The sequence below is a fragment of the Haliotis cracherodii genome, unplaced genomic scaffold (assembly GCF_022045235.1).
Source record: "Haliotis cracherodii isolate W230 unplaced genomic scaffold, xgHalCrac1.p SCAF_22, whole genome shotgun sequence".
NCBI classification, from domain to species: Eukaryota; Metazoa; Mollusca; class Gastropoda; order Lepetellida; family Haliotidae; genus Haliotis; species Haliotis cracherodii.
This window is the reverse complement of record NW_027266278.1, coordinates 4,868,116-4,887,831: the sequence shown is the minus strand read 5'-3', so window position 1 is coordinate 4,887,831 and position 19,716 is coordinate 4,868,116. Positions and strand designations below refer to the sequence as shown.

The window sequence follows — 19,716 nt, the reverse complement described above, 5'->3', positions numbered from 1 at the left end:
GTTAAAGCGCTCGCTCGTCACCCCGAAGACCCGGGTTCGATTCCCTACATGGGTACAATGTGTGAAGCCCATTTCTAGTGTCTCCTGCCGTGATATTGCTGGAATATTGCTAAAAGCGGCGTAAAACCAAACTCACTCATTTACTCAATTGATAGTGATAACACTGTTTTCTTGTTATTAAATCATTTGGATTTTAGTGTTTTTATAAAATAATCATTAAACTTGTTTGGTATTGGAAAAATTCTCCTAAGAAGTATATTATGGCACTGAGTTTAAAGTTTGTGTATAGCAGTTGTGTATTGCAACAATATTCAACAATGTTATGACTATGCTTGTCGTAAGAGACGACTAACGAGATCGGGTGGTCAGGCTCGCTGACTTGGTTGATGCATGTCATCAATCCCAATTGCGTGGATTGATGCTCATGATATTAATCACTGGATTGTCTGGTCCAGACTCGATAATTTACAGACCGCCGTCATATAGCTGGAATTTTGCTGAGTGCGACGTAAAACAACAAACCAGCCAACCAACCAATAATAGTACATTCATTCTTGCACATTGTCATACCAAACATGTTTGAATATTTATGCTGACAGCAACTTGGTTTGTTTTTAAACTGGTTGTCTTTGTTGATATTTCAAGCTGTTGACTACATGTCCAGGTGAGCTACACTGGTGTGATGTCCAGGTGAGCTGCACTGGTGTGATGTCCAGGTGAGCTGCACTGGCGTGATGTCCAGGTGAGCTGCACTGGCGTGATGTCCAGGTGAGCTGCACTGGCGAGATATCCAGGTGAGCGGCACTGGCGTGATGTCCAGGTGAGCTGCACTGACATGATGTCCAGGTGAGCTACACTAGCGTGATATCGAGGTGAGCTACACTGACGTGATATCCAGGTGAGCTACATCGACGTGATGTCCAGGTGAGCTACACTGGCATGATATCCAGGTGAGCTACACTGGCGTGATGTCCAGGTGTGCTACACTGGTGTGATGTCCAGGTGAGCTACTCTGGCATGATGTCCAGGTGAGCTACACTGGTGTGATGTCCAGGTGAGCTACACTGGCATGATGTCCAGGTGAGCTACACTGGCAAGAAGTCCAGGTGAGCTACACTGGCGTTATGTCCAGGTGAGCTCCACTGGTGTAATGTCCATGTGAGCTACACTGGTGGGAGCAATCCTTTTTTGGCATTCGAAGTTAATATTTTGTATTTTGTATTTGAAAAATGCTAAAAATGTCCCTTAAACTTCTTGGAAGTGTTTACAATCAAGTCTATAAGATCCATGTTATTGCTACTTTCAGCTGGGGAATGACTCCGCCTACAGTCAACGCCTACTACACACCCACCAAGAACGAGATCGTCTTCCCTGCAGGAATACTCCAAGCACCATTTTATGATCAAAATTTTCCCAAGTAAGATCAATCAGCCATAGATGTCAACAGTTTGCAACGTATTCATATTATCCCACTTTAGACCATCAATTTCGGATTGGTTGGCCCAGTTGTTGAAGCACTTGCTAGTTGTGCTGAAGATTTGGGTTTAATTCCCATATGTTATTATATGGCTGGAATATTGCCTAAAGTTATGTAAAACTCACTCACTCACCCATCCGATAAGCCCAGATTGTGTCATGATACCGGTAGGTGTTATAGGATTAGACTGGTTCCCAGCTGTCTTTGCACTGCAACATCTATGTGGTGTTTCAATTCAAGATCGGGGGCACGGGTGGCCCGGTTGTCTAAGGCGCCGCGATTCGCCGGGCACGCCAGAAACCTATGATCGTTGGTTCGAATCCCGGTTCGCCCCGATTATGTTTCTAGGTTTGTCAGTACCATACCTGTGCTCGTGGATTTCACCGAAGTGGTAAACGTCTGAGACCTGCATAATTTTGGGCTTTCCCCCCACATATAACTGGAATACTGTTAAAAGCGGTGTTAAACCCAACTCACACACTCACTCACTCAATTCTAGATCCTTTTTGATAACTTTTCTCATGCCCCATTCCTGGTATGGGATGGCCAAGACATCTAAAATGCTGTGTTTTGCAATGAAGAGTCCCTTAGGCATGCCAGAATCCTATGATCCTTGGTTCTAAAGCCAGAAGTGCCCGGTCTTGGCTCAATTATAAGCCGTGATATAGGTTAAATATTGCTTACTGTTAAAAACATTCACTCACTCTTAGCCTTGACTAGAGATTAAGTCATTGTTTAAAAATTGTCAAGAATAAACGGCATATAAAGTAATCACATTTGCACTTGAGTTTATTTAACATTTGTGTTCCTTGTAAAGGCATTTATTTGTGTTATTTACCCAGAAGTTATTGCTCGTATCACACACTGTAACTAACATAACACTGTTTACTTCACAGGTCACTAAACTTTGGTGCTATGGGTGTGGTGATGGGGCACGAACTCACTCACGGTTTTGATGATCAAGGTGCTTTACTAACACTTAATGACGCAGGAGCATTTTCTGTGTCTGGTTTAGGAATTTTGCCCTTAAACTGAGAAAATCAAATTAATGCAGCCATTGCACATGAGGTATCAAATATTGTGAACATTATTTTCATTCTAACAAACTTTATATCACATTAAGTTTTGATACATTTATAAACGTTTTTCATTGTGTTTGTTAATGAATGAATGATTCCCCTCCCAAAATTGTATGTTTTGTAGCTGTGACTGAACTTCTTGTATTTCTCCAACAAACCTCCATGACCTAGTCACAAATGATGGGTCCCTATTGCAGTAGTGAAAAGATTCCAGAGTAAAAATGGTCCCTTGTATTCTAGGCTTGTAGTCTACTAATTCAAGATAACATGGCCGGTATTGTTCATGTTGTCAAGCATACTTTGCCATGGTCCAGACTCAGTTATTTACAGATTATAGTAGGGCCACGGGTTGCCCAGTTGTCTAAGGCGCTGCGATTCGCTGTGCAGAGTTGCGTCCCTTGGGCACACCAGAAACCTATGATTGTGGGTTCGAATCCCGATTCGCCCCAATTATGTTTCTAGGTTTGTCAGCACCATACCCATGCTCGTGGGTTTCACTGACTTGGTAAATGTCTGAGACCTGCATCACTTCGGGCTTTCCTCCCACATTTAGCTGACACGCCGTGATATAACTGGAATACTGTTAAAAGTGGCGTTAAAACCAAACTCACTCACTACAGATTATAGTAAAATAGTTGGAAAATTGCTGACTGAGGCATAAAACACTGATGTACATGGGGTTCTGGGCAGTACCCTATGCTTGTGAGAGCCGAGTCCAAGGGGTTCTGGGCCAGAAGTCCCCAGTACCCTGTGCTTGTGAGAGTTGAGTCCAAGGGGTTCTGGGCCAGAAGTCCCCAGTACCCTGTGCTTGTGAGAGTTGAGTCCAAGGGGTTCTGGGCCAGAAGTCCCCAGTACCCTATGCTTGTGAGAGTTGAGTACAAGGGGTTCTGGGCCAGAAGTCCCCAGTACCCTGTGCTTGTGAGAGTTGAGTCCAAGGGGTTCTGGGCCAGAAGTCCCCAGTACCCTGTGCTTGTGAGAGTTGAGTCCAAGGGGTTCTGGGCCAGAAGTCCCCAGTACCCTGTGCTTGTGAGAGTTGAGTACAAGGGGTTCTGGGCCAGAAGTCCCCAGTATCCTATGCTTGTGAGAGTTGAGTCCAAGGGGTTCTGGGCCAGAAGTCCCCAGTACCCTGTGCTTGTGAGAGTTGAGTACAAGGGGTTCTGGGCCAGAAGTCCCCAGTACCCTGTGCTTGTGAGAGTTGAGTACAAGGGGTTCTGGGCCAGAAGTCCCCAGTATCCTATGCTTGTGAGAGTTGAGTCCAAGGGGTTCTGGGCCAGAAGTCCCCAGTACCCTATGCTTGTGAGAGTTGAGTCCAAGGGGTTCTGGGCCAGAAGTCCCCAGTACCCTATGCTTGTGAGAGTTGAGTCCAAGGGGTTCTGGGCCAGAAGTCCCCAGTATCCTATGCTTGTGAGAGCTGAGTCCAAGGGGTTCTGGGCCAGAAGTCCCCAGTACCCTATGCTTGTGAGAGCTGAGTCCAAGGGGTTCTGGGCCAGAAGTCCCCAGTACCCAATACTTGTGGTTGGAGCCGAGTAAAAGGGGTTTTGATGGATAAATATGTGACCTTGAGGATCATGTGTTGCATGTGTCAGTATGCCTCATCAATTGGGTTGAATGAATAATTGCTAAATATGTTTTCATGAAAGAAAACTGTATTTATTCAATATAAATATAAAATGATAAAACTTGGTAAAATACAGAAATGCTAAAAGATCAAGCTGTACATTGAACCAGTTTTGAAATATGTTGAGAGGTCAGTAGTATCTGCTGTAAAGATGGCCGATAGTTGTAAGAAAACTGATAAGTTCCTGTTGCCATGGTTGAGGGTTGATGTTTGTGGAAGGAGTTCCATGTGGCTACCCACTAACACTTGGTGGAGGTTCATGTTATCTGGCTGTAGTCACTGGGGCACCGATGTGATCTCTGTTTGAAAGTTGCAAGAGATGGTTGAGGATTGGAATTAATCCCAGATCCTTGTAAGCTGTCCCATTTATACTCTGTAGGATGTCGGGGCCATGGTTGGCCAAGTCGTCTAAGGCGCCACAATTCGCTGTGCTGAGTCGCGTCCCTTGGGCACGCCAGAAACCTATGAATGTGGGTTCGCCCCGATTAGGTTTCTAGGTTTGTCAGCGCCATACCCGTGCACGTGGGTTTCACCAAAGTGGTAAAAGTCTGAGACCTGCATCACTTCAGGCTTTCCTCTCACATTAAGCTGACACGCCGCGATATAACTGGAATACTGTTAAAATACTGTTACTGTTAAGCCCAACTCACTCACTCACTCCGTCATGTACCCCATGTACTCATGTATCTTTATGTGTTATATCTATTGGCAGGCCGGGAGTACGACAAGTTTGGTAATCTACGTCCCTGGTGGAACAACCAGTCAATAGAGAAATTTAAACAGCGGACACAATGTATGATCAAACAGTACTCTCAGTACAAGCTTAATGGAGAGGCGGTAAGTAGAAACATACGCTCTGACACACAACTTTATATATATATATATGTGCACCATAGGAACATATAGAGAAGTATGTAAGTTAAGAAGAGAGGTTTCCAATGTGTACCACTTAATGACAAAAGTAACAATCAGTCAAGTGTTACCACAGAGTGTCTTTATTCTTAGCACGATGTGCTACCCGTGATTTCCAAAATTTACACGATAATCCTGGACAAACAAATGGTGCATCTCGAGTCAAAAACTTAAATTTATGATTACCATATTCGATGTAATAAGCGCCCACGGCGATATTTGCTAATATATTGGATGGTGTACAATCCCAATTAGCACCCCTTCTGATTGATCAATGTACACAAGACTTATTCATTCGTGTATAATACACACTCATGTGTTATATGCACCATTAATTATGGGCAATTAAATTCTGGAAAATATATCTGTCATGTATGATACGCACAGACTTTTCTATTGTATCATGTTTTCAGGCTGTCAACATAAACTATGAAATTCACAATCTTTCAACTTTGTTTTATTTTTTTCACCAACATTATATTCTAATAAGAGCCCTCTATTTCTAATTTTGAGAGTGCCCCAGGCGCTTATTATTGAATATGGTACTTGAAATAAGAAACATCAGCTTCTTTGATCGCCTGACACCTTGCTTCTTGTGTTTCAGGTCCGAGGGGAACAGACATTGGGAGAAAATATAGCAGACAATGGAGGACTTAAGTCAGCATACTATGTAAGTGGAGCAGGCTTGTGAGTTGTCTTGCTGAAAGTTATAACTCTGTTCAGGTTGGTTGGTTGGTTGTTTAATGCCACACTAATATTCCAGCTATATGACGGCGGTCTCTAAATAATCAAGTCTGGACCACACAATCCAGTGATTAATATCATGAGCATCAATGCACGCAATTGGGATCGATGACATGCATCAATCAAGTCAGCGAGCCTGACCACCCAATCCCGTCAGTCGCCTCATACATCAAGCATAATCGCCTTTTACGGCAAGCATGGGTTGCTAAAGACCTATTCTAACCCGGATCTTCACGGGTCAATTCTGTTGAGGTAAATCTTTGGTTATGTGGAAAAGGCATCCAACCTCAGATCAGAAGGTCCATTTAATGTATTCCAACAAGAGACTGTGCAGTTTTATAGCCACGTCTTTCATGCCAAACATTTGTCTGAGCAGATTCATGAACAAGTTAAATGTCAGGACACGGCTGTGGATCTTGAGGCGTGCCTTCTGTTTACAGGGAGTGTCTCTATAGATGACACCCTTTCCATGTCCGCTTGTATATGGACTTGGAATGTCTGGTCTGAACTCATTTATTTACAGGCAACCTTCACATAGCTGGAATATTGCTACCGTATTCGACGTAATAAGTGCCCCACTCTAATAAGCGCCCACGACGATATTTGTTAATATATTGGCTAGTGGACAATCCAAATTAGCACCCCTTCCGATTGATCAATGTAAGACTTATTTATTTGTGTATAATATGCAATCGTGTGTTATATACACCCTTAATTATGGGCAATTGAATGCTGGAAAAATATATCTGTCGTATATAAACATTTCAGGCTGTCAGCATAAACCACAAAATTTATCTTTTTTTCCACCAAAATACTATTCTAATAAGAGCCCCCCATTTGTAATTTTGAGAGCGCCCTGGGCGCTTATTACGTCGGATACGGTATATGTAACTTCTTTAGGTCATGAGGACGAGGTGTCCAACCTCGGATCAGGTCTGTGTTTTCAGTCACTGATCTGCCTAGCCGAGACATGATTATTCAGAGGCCAAATAAAAATATCAAATATATCAACTCAAGTCGATAACAGTTTACAACTCCATGGCTTGCTAAGTGTTGATATATTTTATATCAAATCATAGCTAAAATGGATAGAATTATCATTAAACCGCCCGCATGTTAATAATAAGCGGGCCACTGTAACTTGATAATGCCCCCATAATGGGCCATTATCACGCCCGTTGTTAGGTGACGTCATAGGATAGGGATAGGTGACGTCACATTCAATAGTGATGTCATCTGGTTTGTTCGATGACGTTTCCATATTTGTAAAAGTTGTTGGTCAGTGACATTGGTGTCGATTGCAGTAAATGTTTCAAAACCGATATTGTTGTTTATTTTTATTTGATAACAAATTCCGTCCATTTTAGCTATAATAACGGTAACGCTGTTTTTCAGGGCATTATCATTTGCAGAAGCCATCGGTCTTTTCAACTGCCCTCCTTCATTGGGCAGTTAATGGAAGACCTTGGGGCTTCTGCAAATGATAATGCTCTGAAAAATAGTATTACCCTTATAATACCCAAGGGTGAAATTCTGTTTATCATCCAAGTCGTTATTCCAACTTTTTCAGTTTGTAAGCAGTAATAACTAGTGCCGTGAGTGTTAAAGGTTGTGCTAACTTGCAGTAGCAGAGAGATTAGTGATGTCATTTAATTTTGACGACATGGTAACCGATGACATCACAATGGTTTGCAATTAGCATTGTGATGCGATTTCATTGAAGAGATACCTCATAGGATTTGTTTGTTGTTTAACACCGCACTCAGCAATATTCCAGCTGTTTGATGGCAGTCTGTAAATAACCAAGTCTGGACCAGACAATCCAGTGATTGATATCATGAGCATCAATCTACACAATTGGGATACGATGACATCAATCAAGTCAGCGAGCTGAGTTTGTCGCCTCTAACAACAAGCATAGTCACCTGTTACAGCAAGACCTATTCTTACCTGGAACCTCCTGTGGAAGCTAATGTTGGATGATCAAATCATTCATTATCTCCTAGCCATGACTTAACCTGAACTTTGTGCTTCTCAGGCGTATGAAGACTGGGTGTCTAAGAAGGGGGAGGAGGTGGCTCTGCCAGCAGTAGGCCTCTCTCACAGGCAGCTCTTCTTCATGGGATTCGCACAGGTAAGGCTTAAACAAATTAAAGAATTTGTTCTCAGGCAATGAGTTTTGAAAATATAGTGCGGGCGTGTAGCGTGTGGCTGACTTTATGATGATGGGGGCAGTGCTTGAGAACAAAGACTATTAATTTTTTCAGCCTAATAGACCTAACTAATGAAATTTTCAAACTTAAGAAAAAAAGTTTTAATTACTTAGCTTGTAGGTAATTCAGATGGTCAATGTTCAATTATAATGGTTTAACATATGAAGTGGGGAAAAATAGTGAAATTATATGTTGCTTGGGTTTTTTATGGCCAGTATAGTTACCTCCCTTTGCATGTCAGTCGCCTTCCGCTTCGTTCGACACCTTCATTAGACTCTCGGTAACATGGCTGTGTCAGTGTGGAAGCTGCCATTACAAGAATCTTGAAATTTGCCATCTCACCCAAAATGTAGTTCCAGTAATGTTTATATGTTGGTTTATGTCTTTGGGAATGCAATCATAGTGAATTTTGAAAAGGTTTACGACTAACCAGATTTCCCCGATGTATTTAACATTTTGTTTGTTTAATCAGATTGGTTTGAGAGTGCAGACAAACAGCAAATCTCCCAGCTTCCCCCTTACATTCTTACTATACCAATTACCAATTAATGGTTGAAATGAACTAGAAATTCAAATTGACAAACAAAGAAATTGATTTTGCTTGGGTAAGAGTAATCAGCAGTCATCATTTGTTTGTAAACATAACAGTCAGTCGGTTGCGAGTTCAACTCCAAACATGGTTGTAGCCACCCATCACTGTGTGGAGTTTTGACTGTGATAGCATAGAGAACTCCACGGACCGGCTATTGCTGTGAGGAGCTTGGTCAGTCTACTTTGGGTTTTTTTTTCAGTACTGAGATTTGGTAACAGACTCAAATGTGAACAACATGAACTGTTCTTAAAAATTTATTTATATTCAACAATTGTGAAATTTGGATTGGATGCTCTGTGAACCAAGTAACGAGGAACCTGAAACTGGGAAGAAACTGTGTAGGAAAGTTGTGACTGACCGACTGCCCGCTATTCCAGGTGTGGTGCTCCAGCAGTACGAAGGAGGCTGACCACCTGCAGATCGTTAGTGACCCACACAGTCCGGCCAAATACAGGTGAGTACAGGTAGTTCCTGTAAAACACGACCGCCTCCGTCGTCCGGAGTTCGACACCCGGCCGCGTCATACCAAAAGACGTTAAAAGATGGTATTTGTTATAACCCTGTCTGGCTAAAACAAGGACTGGTCGGTTCGGAGTCAGTATACTGTGTCTCAGTGGGGTGTTCATGTTAAACTGCGGCATGGTGTCTCAGTGGGCTACCACTATAGATCAGCATCAGTCCGGACTAGTACAAGCAGCCACACAAACACACACAAGAACATGCACATCACTATATAAGTGCAATAATCTTGGATGTGATGTTAAACCCAATTTCACCTCACCTCCAGTAAAACACTGTGAGTGAGTGAGTGAGTGAGTATGGTTTTATGCCACTTTTAGCAATATTCCAGCAATATCATGGCAGGGGACGCCAGAAATTGGCTTCACACATTGTACCAATGTCGGGAATCGAACCTGAGTCTTTGGCGTGATGAGCGAACGCTTTAACCACTAGGCTACCTGACCACCCTAAAACACTGTGAACACAGGTAGGTACAGGTAGTTCCAGTAAAACACCGTAAAAGGAGACCATGCTTGTCTTAAAGAGGCGACAAAGGGGAAATACTGTTGAAAGAAGCATTAACCCAACACACTCACTCCACCCGTGAAGATCCAGGGTAGAATAGGTCTTCAGCAACCCATGCTTGCCGTAACAGGCAACTATGCTTGTCGTAAGAGGCGACTAACGGGATCGGGCGGTCAGGCTAGCTGACTTGGTTGATGCATGTCATCGTATCCCAATTTAGTGGATCAATGCTCATGCTATTAATCACTGAATTGCCTGGTCCAAACTTTGCAGGCCAATATGAAGTAGCTGAGAAACTACTAGCTGCAGCGTTAAACACTCACTCACTCACTCACTCACTCACTCACTCACTCACTCACTCACTCCCACCCATCCACTCACTCACTCACTCAGTCACTCACCCTTGTAATCCTCTGTTTCAGGGTAATTGGGACTCTGTCCAACTCTAAAGAATTTGCCCGGGAATACAAATGTCCAGTCGGCTCACCCATGAACCCCAAGGAGAAGTGTGTTGTGTGGTGAGCCATGACACAGCGTGAGACCAGGTAGTCCCACATTACGCACTGTGATACGACCAGCGGTCACTATCAGCCAGACTGGAGTGCCCTCTAGTGACCAACAACTTTCAACCCACCCACCTACTGTTTGGTTGAAGATGTATTTCTGAATCTCATGGACTACTGTGAGGAGCATTATCAAAGACAAGTCTTAAACTGAATCATGATAAAGAGATTAACTATTGAATCATGATAAAGAGATTAACTATTGAATCATGATAAAGGTATTAAATATTTATTCATGATAAAGAGATTGACTATTGAATCATGATAAAGAGATTAACTATTGAATCATGATAAAGAGATTACCTTGTGAATCATGATGAGTTACACTATTGAATCATCATGTTCATAATGAACAGATTAACTATTGAATCATCATGAACAGATTAACTATTGAATCATCATAAACAGATTAACTATTGAATCATCATAAACAGATTAACTATTAAATCATCATAAACAGATTAACTATTGAATCATCATAAACAGATTAACTATTAAATCATCATAAACAGATTAACTATTTAATCATCATGATCATAATGAAAAGATCAACTATTGAATCATCATGAACAGATTAACTTATGTATCATCATAAACAGATTACCTTTTGAATCATCATAATCCCAATGAATAGATTAACTATTGAATCATGAATAGATTGATTATTGAATTATCATGAAGAGATAAATCGGACCATGATGACTATGTTTACCATTGAATCATTATGAATAGATTACACAGATTCAGGCAAGAATGATTCTCTATTTAATCATGAATGATATCATTTGCATTCACATTGGCCAGCCTTCAGTTGTGTACAATATATAGGAGAGTGACTCATTGCTCATAGATTTGTCTGTTCACATACTGGCACATTGTGACTGTTTAGCACAGGGGGCCAAGTTGTCCAAGAGTTACAACCCTTGACCTGATCATGAGTTTGAATCCCAGTCACCTGATTAATCTTTAGCCTTCCAGACCCAATTCTGTGCTGATGGTTTCACACATCTAGGATCTGTGTCCACTTCTGGCCTCCCACTGCTGCCACATGCCATATGCCGAGCTCATGTACTTGGAGGCTCGTTCTATTGTATTCCAAACTCGGACGTCTTTTCACATTTTCATGGGCTTTGAATTATTTTATGTGGAATCAGCCATGGATAGTTTTCTTTGTAATGTTGATAAAGAAAGGTTTGTCTCAAGGTATATCTCAATTATCTCTCAAGGTGTGTCTCATGGTATATCTCAGTTATCTCTCAAGGTGTGTCTTGAGCTACGTCTCCACACAAGTCGCTCTCAGTATGTCTGTTTATCTTTTGACTAGTGTCTTTAACTGTCATTATGAAATATGAAAATCCACCCATTTATTGTTATTTGTCCATGGTTGACCTACAATATATATTGTTGTTTAGAGTTCATGCGAACCTTTGTACAGATTTTATGATTTTATTATATACTGGTATATTATGTTTTACAATATTCCCCTGGATGGGATATTTCTATGAGTAATCAATCCTTTTTTAAGCTTAATACAAAACAAAAAATCTCAGGCAAGCACTTATAAGGCCTTTTTTGCTCTCTTTGTTTACAAGGGTGTATACAATTCCGGTCTAAAAGCATAATATTATGTACTGGGGGTGTCATTGATACATTGTATTGATGCCATCATTGATACATTGTATTGATGTATTGATGCCATCATTGATACATGGTATTGATGTATTGATGCCATCATTGATACATTGTATTGATGTATTGATGCCATCATTGATACATGGTATTGATGTATTGATGCCATCATTGATACATTGTATTCATGTATTGATGCCATTATTGATACATGGTATTGATGTATTGATGCCATCATTGATACATGGTATTCATGTATTGATGCCATCATTGATACATGGTATTGATGCCATCATTGATACATGGTATTGATGCCATTGTAGCGGCCATAAAATTTCCGAGTCCCGTGATGGGATTCGAACCACGGATCTTCTGATCAGAGGTCGGACGCCTTGTCCACATGACCAAAGAGGTTAACCCCGTCAGCAAGCTGACAAGGTAAGGATGTCATCTGTAGGATGACTCCACGCCCTGCTACATACTCCCCCGTCAACAGAAGGCACGTCCCGGGCCGCATAGTAGGGTACTGAGGCTTAATTTGCTCAAATTTAATATGAACATGCTCAGCCCCACGTTGGGCGCCAATGTAGCGGCCATAAAATTTCCGAGTCCCGTGATGGGATTCAAACCACGGACCTTCTGATCAGAGGTCGGACGCCTTGTCCACATGACCAAAGAGGTTAACCCCGTCAGCAAGCTGACAAGGTAAGGATGTCATCAGTAGGATGACTCCACGCCCTGCTACACCATCATTGATACATGGTATACATGTATTGATGCCATCATTGATACATGGTATTGAAGTATTGATGCCATCATTGATACATTGTATTGATGCCATCATTGATACATGGTATTGATGTATTGATGCCATCATTGATACATGGTATTGATGTATTGATGCCATCATTGATACATGGTATTGATGTATTGATGCCATCATTGATACATGGTATTGATGTATTGATGCCATCATTGATACATGGTATTGATGTATTGATGCCATCATCAATACATTGTATTGATGCCATCATTGATACATTGTATTCATGTATTGATGCCATCATTGATACATGGTATTGGTGCCATCATTGATACATGGTATTGATGTATTGATGCCATCATTAATACATTGTATTGATGCCATCATTGATACATGGTATTGATGTATTGATGCCATCATTGATGCATGGTATTGATGTATTGATGCCATCATCAATACATTGTATTGATGCCATCATTGATACATTGTATTCATGTATTGATGCCATCATTGATACATGGTATTGGTGTATTGATGCCATCATTGATACATGGTATTGATGTATTGATGCCATCATTAATACATTGTATTGATGCCATCATTGATACATTGTGTTCATGTATTGATGCCATCATTGATACATGGTATTGATGCCATCATTGATACATGGTATTGGTGTATTGATGCCATCATTAATACATGGTATTGATGTATTGATGCCATCATTAATACATTGTATTGATGCCATCATTGATACATGGTATTGATGTATTGATGCCATCATTGATACATGGTATTGATGTATTGATGCCATCATTGATACATGGTATTGATGCCATCATTAATACATTGTATTGATGTGTTGTCATTAATGGTTTCATGAAGGACTGGGGGCACAGGTGGCCCAGTCGTCTAAGGTGACGCGATTCCATGTACAGAGTTGCATCCCTTGGGCACGACAGAAACCTATGATTGTGGGTTTGAATCCCGGTTCGCCCCGATTATGTTTCTAGGTTTGTCAGCACCATACCCGTGCTTGTGGGTTTCACCGAAGTGGTAAACATCCGAGACCTGCATCACTTCAGGCTTTCCTCCCACATTAAGCTGACACGCCGCGATATAACTGGAATACTGTTAAGAGCGGCGTAAAACCCGACTCATGAAGGACTGAATACTTTTCAAAGCAGCATGGATGCCAGTTGCGTGCCAACAGCATTTTATACTTAGGGTAACATGGACTCATCCTCGCCAAATTGGGGCAGTTGGTCTGACCAGTAGTGGAAGACCCAGTTTTAATCCCGTAGTGGGTATTCGTTGTACAGTCAATGCATGAAAGCCAAAAGTTTTCAATCAGCTAGTTGCTAATGATTTTCACAGAGATAGGGTTGGCAGATAATTTGTATACTTCTCCTCACATGTTCAGTTCTTGTTTACTTATTTTATCCTGCTTTCAAACAAGGTTTAGATCGGTCAGGACACGAACTGTGAATTGAACTTCCTGAACAAAGCTGTACTTAGTTCATACTAATATTTTTTATGATGTGCAATATTAATGTATAATCACTATTGTTTACATGTCATGCTTATGTTATGATTTGGGGGGACGGTCGGCCCAGTCATCTAAGGCGCCGGAATTTGTTGTGCAGAGTTGTGTCCTCTTAGGCAGGACAGAAATCTACGATTGTGGGTTCAAATCCCGGTTTGCCCCGATTATGTTTCTAGGTTTGTCAGCACCATACCCGTACTCGTGGGTTTCACCGAAGTGGTGAACGTCTGAGACCTGCATCACTTCGGGATTTCCATCCACATTAAGCTGACACGCAGTGATATGTCTGGAATACTGTGTAAAGCGACGTTAAGCGAAACTCACTCACTCACTCACTATGTTATGATGTATTTTGTTTTCCCTGTAGCCATTGTTCAGTGTAGACATCATAATATGCATTGTAGTCAAGACAAGTCTTCAGAAACATATCCCCATGTCAAAATGAGACTGTACTGTTGGAACTTGGTGGACCAATATCTGACATGCTCAGTTTGATGTGCAGAGTTGTGTCCCTTGAGTGAACCAGGACGCTATAATCATGAGTTCGAATCCTGGTTTGTCTGAAGTACGTTCGTCAGCACCTTACTTGTGCTTGTAGGTTTCACCATGTTTTGTTTTTTATACACAGATTTACAAAAAGTGTGCACACCAGGTTTTTTTTTCATTTATACCATAAATGCAAAAACATACTGAAGTCAATTCTTATATAGAAATAAGTCAACCAACGTCACAGACTACTCATTGAATCATTAACGAAATCCTTGACGTCATTCAGTGCAAAAATGCAACATACGCCCACTTTATTTTTAGACAATTAGGAAACAGTAGTCCACTAATTGTTTTTTGGTTTTGGGGAACAGAAATGCCGAACAAATTTCTTGGTTAGCCAGTCAAAAGACATGGAATCACTTGCAATGTATTTAGAAACATCTATTACCTGCACCACTTCAGGCTTTCATACGGGGCGGTGAGGTAGCCTAGTGGTTAAAGCGTTTGCCAGTCACCCTGAAGACCTGGGTTCGATTCCCTACTTGGGTACAATGTGTGAAGCCCATTTCTGGTGTCCCCCACCGTGATATTGCTGGAATATTGCTAAAAGCGGCGTAAAACCAAACTCACTCAGGCTTTCATCCCACATGAGAGAGTAAGTGAGTTTGGTTTTTCGCCGCTTTTAGCATTATTCCAGCAATATCACGGCGGGGGACACCAGAAATGGTCTTCACACATTGTACCCATGTCGGGATTCGAACCCGGGTCTTCGGCATGATGAGCGAACGCTTTAACCAATAGGCTACCTGACCGCCCCTAATCCCGAATGAAGGGGACACACCTTGATAAGGCTGAAGTACTGTTCAAGACGGTGATATTGCTCACTCACGGAAATATATACTACTCAAAAGAAGTTAAGGATCACCCGATTCTTTCATATTGGTAATGTTAATCTGTCATGGCATGAGAGATTAACTATTGTAATATGAAAGAATCAGGTGATCCTTAACTTCTTTTGTGTAGTATATATTTCCGTGAGTGACTAAGGGGAATTACTTTTGATGTGATTCACAAATTATTTGCATCTCTTTGCTTCAGTTTGTCTTGCCCTGTCTGTTCTTTGTGAATATTCCAATGTTGCTTTCAGGGCAGAATAGATCCCCAGCACCCCATGCTTGTCTCCATATAGGAATTCCAGGGTAGAATAGATTCCCAGTACCTCATATTTGTGTTTCTGTAGGGATTCCAGGGTAGAATAGATTCCCAGTACCTCATGCTTGTCTCTGTAGGGATTACAGGGCAGAATAGATTCCCAGTACCTCATGCTTGTCTCTGTAGGGATTACAGGGTAGAATAGATCCCCAGTACCCCATGCTTGTCTCTGTAGGGATTCCAGGGCAGACTAGGTCCCCAGTACCTCATGCTTGTCTCTGTAGGGATTACAGGGTAGAATAGATCCCCAGTACCCCATGCTTGTCTCTGTAGGGATTCCAGGGCAGACTAGGTCCCCAGTACCTCATGCTTGTCTCTGTAGAAATTACAGGACAGAATAGGTCCCCAGTACCCCATGCTTGTCTCTGTAGGGATTACAGGACAGAATAGGTCCCCAGTACCTCATGCTTGTCTCTGTAGGGATTACAGGGTAGAATAGATTCCCAGTACCTCATGCTTGTCTCTGTAGGGATTCCAGGACAGAATAGATCCCCAGTACCCCATGCTTGTCTCTGTAGGAATTCCAGGACAGAATAGATGCCCAGTACCCCATGCTTGTCTCTGTAGGGATTCCAGGGCAGAATAGGTCCCCAGTACCCCATGCTTGTCTCTGTAGGGATTCCAGGGTAGAATAGATCCCCAGTACCCCATGCTTGTCTCTGTAGGGATTCCAGGGTAGAATAGATCCCCAGTACCCCATGCTTGTCTCTGTAGGGATTCCAGGTTAGAATAGATCCCCAGTACCCCATGCTTGTCTCTGTAGGGATTCCAGGTTAGAATAGATCCCCAGTACCCGATGCTTGTCTTTGTAAGAATTCCAGGACAGAATAGGTCCCCAATACCCCATTCTTGTCTCTGTAGGGATTCCAGGACAGAATAGATCCCCATTACCCCATGCTTGTCTCTGTAGGGATTCCAGGTTAGAATAGATCCCAAGTGTCCCTGATACTGGAGTAAACTGTCCCTCATCCCTTCTTCAGGGGGTGGTGATGTAGCCTTGTGGGTTAAGCGTTAACTGATCGTGCCAAGGGCCTGTGTTGATTGATATGGTTAAACCGTGTGAAGTGCATTTTGGTGTTTCCCATTGTAATATTGCTAAGAGTTCGTAACTCTGTACGTATTTCTGACTCCTATTTGATTGCCAGCAATCTGGTGTTTCGCTGTTCCGTCTCTATCCCTAATGCCTCTTGCTGTTTCCGTGATCTAGGGATCATATGCAAAGCTTAGTAGCAATAGTTTAAGTCACTTTTTACATTCTAGTTTACAGTGTTCATACAATTATTTCATATTTTAATGTAACATTTGTACCATATGGACTGTTTAACCCAATTAAAGTGTATATTGTGTTGACAACTTGTACCATTTACAGTTTTATATATTTATTGCATATCGTGTTTGTAGTTACATAATTATTTAGAATTATTTTCATTGCAGTCAAAATAGATATAGTTAAAATGTTTGCTTGTCTGAAGACAAAATTTTGTATTGAGTCAATATATGGCAAAGATTCACTGCATTTTGTAACGAACTAAATGATATTTATTATTTAATTGGATATTTGATAGACGCTGCTTTTCTTGTCTGTGTATTGTGTTAGCATGACTGATTAAAAATAAATAAATAAAAACGTGCTTTAAAGAGGAAAAAATATTATGATAATAAATATCGATATTATTACAACATGCGAAGAAAACATGATCCGTAGGAAGTCAGCAGTATCGGAGTGTGTCATCCTTCATTATTACCTCCTCAACAACATGAACACTGCTGTTGAGGGCGTGAAATCATCACTTTGTACATGTGAATTTAAAAAATTTATCATGGGCCATATGAATAATGGAGGCCAGTTTTATGTTTTAATTTTCATACATGACACGTTTCATGAAATATAACAGCTGCAAATATAACGCATCTTGTACAACTAAGCAGGCGGAGACGATACGCCAGCCGATGTGTACGATGCATTGGTGTATCGTCCGACTATTGATAACTAACAACCAAAGTTATACTGATGTGACACGATACCTCTTTGATTACCCAGTAACTACATTTCCAGTTTATTCTGATAAATACCCTGGACCACTGATAACCATTGTTCCATTTCGGAGGTGACACACTATCTCTCACTATTAGCTCGTCACGCCGAAGACCCAGGTTCGATTCCCGACATGGGTACAATGTGTGTCGCCCATTTGTGGTTTACCCCGCCGTGATATTGCTGGAATATTGCTAGAAGCGGCGTAAAACCATACTCACTCACTCACTCATGGGGGATTTCACCCCGACTCTCTCACTTCAGTGTTCCCATTCGTAAACAGGATCGGGTGGTCAGGCTCGCTGACTTGGTTGAAGCATGTCATCGATCCCAATAGCGTGGATGATCATGATATCAATCACTGGATGGTCTGGTCCAGACTCAATTATTTACAGACCACTGTCATATAGCTGGAATATCGCTGAGTGAAGCGTTAAACAACAACCCAACCAATCATTCATATTATCCTGAGGGCAAAACTCTGACAGCAGTCGTGTCCAGGGTACTTATCATGACAACGGAGAAATAATACCCTGCATAAAGGAGGATGATCAATATAAAGTGGACTATTTTTTGTAGACCCTTGTGACAAATGACTATTGTTCTTGTGTACTATAATAATGTATAGATAAGGCTATATTTGTACACCCTTGTAAATATACACCATAGTCTCTACAACTGTTCGTGGGACTTGCTTGTACATTATTCAGTGTTTTAATGAGTGTACGTTTTAATCTCCTGTATGTATAGATTACGTATGGAACAGATTACGTATGGAACGTCAGAGACCAATTGTATGAAGGTGAGGTGAAATGGGGTTTAACGTCGCGTCCAAGATTATTGTACTTATATAGCGACGTCCATGCACGTGTGTGTGTTTGTGTGGCCGCTTGTATTAGGCTGGACTAATGCAGATTTATAGCGCTAGCCCACTGAGACACCATGTTACAGTTTAACATGAATACCCCACTCAGACACAGTATACTGACTCCGAGCTGACCAGTCCTTGTTTTAGCACCTTAATGCTGAGCGCCAGACAGGGTAACAACAAGTACCATCTTTTAACGTCTTTTGAACCCCGCACCTTCCGCTCTCCAGACGGACGCTCTATCACTAGACCATGGAGGCGGTCTCAATTGTATGAAACACACCTAACGTAAAACATTATAAACTGATACTGTTTGGAATTATTTCCCGACTTGATGCTGTATGTGAGGATTCTGTATTTGAGGACTTGATAACAGTTCCTTTAGGGGCCTGTTTCACAAACTAATCTTAGCGCTAAAACTGTGCAGGGATGAGAATTTTTGTAGAATTCTGCAGATTTCATTATGTCGAGGGTCATTTTTGTGATATATGCCTTTACAATATACAGTCAAGTCCCGTTAATCTGACATTGTTGGTTGCTTATGATTATGTCGGATTAACGAGTGTCGGATTAACGAGACTTGACAGTACGCATAGACCATGGAGTACCCCAGATCCCTGGCTAATCCTTTTGATAGAGATGTGTGCCACGAACCTGTATATTCAATGACTAAAGTCACATGTTTAGTTCAATAAGGTCTCTATATGGTAAATTTGTTGTACTGTTAAAGTGTGATGATATACAGGACAAGGGCTGCTGATAGAGATTTGTTGCCCCGACCATGTGTATTTAATGGCTCATGTCACGTTTTGGTTCCAATATGGTCGCTGTTAAATTTGTTGTACTCAGAGAAGTGTGATGATATACAGAACAAGGGCTGCTGATAGAGATGTGTTGCCCCGACCATGTGTATTCAGTGGCTAATGTCACATGTTTAGTTCCAATATGGT

The 19,716-nt window shown here is 41.5% G+C and overlaps 1 protein-coding gene across 4 annotated transcripts in view; it reads left to right on the top strand.

Annotated features, from left to right (window-relative positions):
* LOC139471183 (endothelin-converting enzyme homolog) overlaps positions 1-11,109 on the top strand; it is a 108,853-nt gene extending 97,744 nt beyond the window's left edge. For all 4 annotated transcript variants that reach the window (XM_071253466.1, XM_071253464.1, XM_071253463.1 and 1 more), the window contains 7 exons: positions 1,307-1,417; positions 2,374-2,441; positions 4,887-5,011; positions 5,691-5,756; positions 7,869-7,964; positions 9,013-9,089; positions 10,084-11,109. In XM_071253466.1, the coding sequence (XP_071109567.1) occupies positions 1,307-1,417; positions 2,374-2,441; positions 4,887-5,011; positions 5,691-5,756; positions 7,869-7,964; positions 9,013-9,089; positions 10,084-10,183 (643 nt within the window). In that variant the 3' untranslated portion in view covers positions 10,184-11,109. The remainder of the gene's footprint in view (positions 1-1,306; positions 1,418-2,373; positions 2,442-4,886; positions 5,012-5,690; positions 5,757-7,868; positions 7,965-9,012; positions 9,090-10,083) is intronic.
* The last annotated feature ends 8,607 nt before the right edge of the window (positions 11,110-19,716 follow it).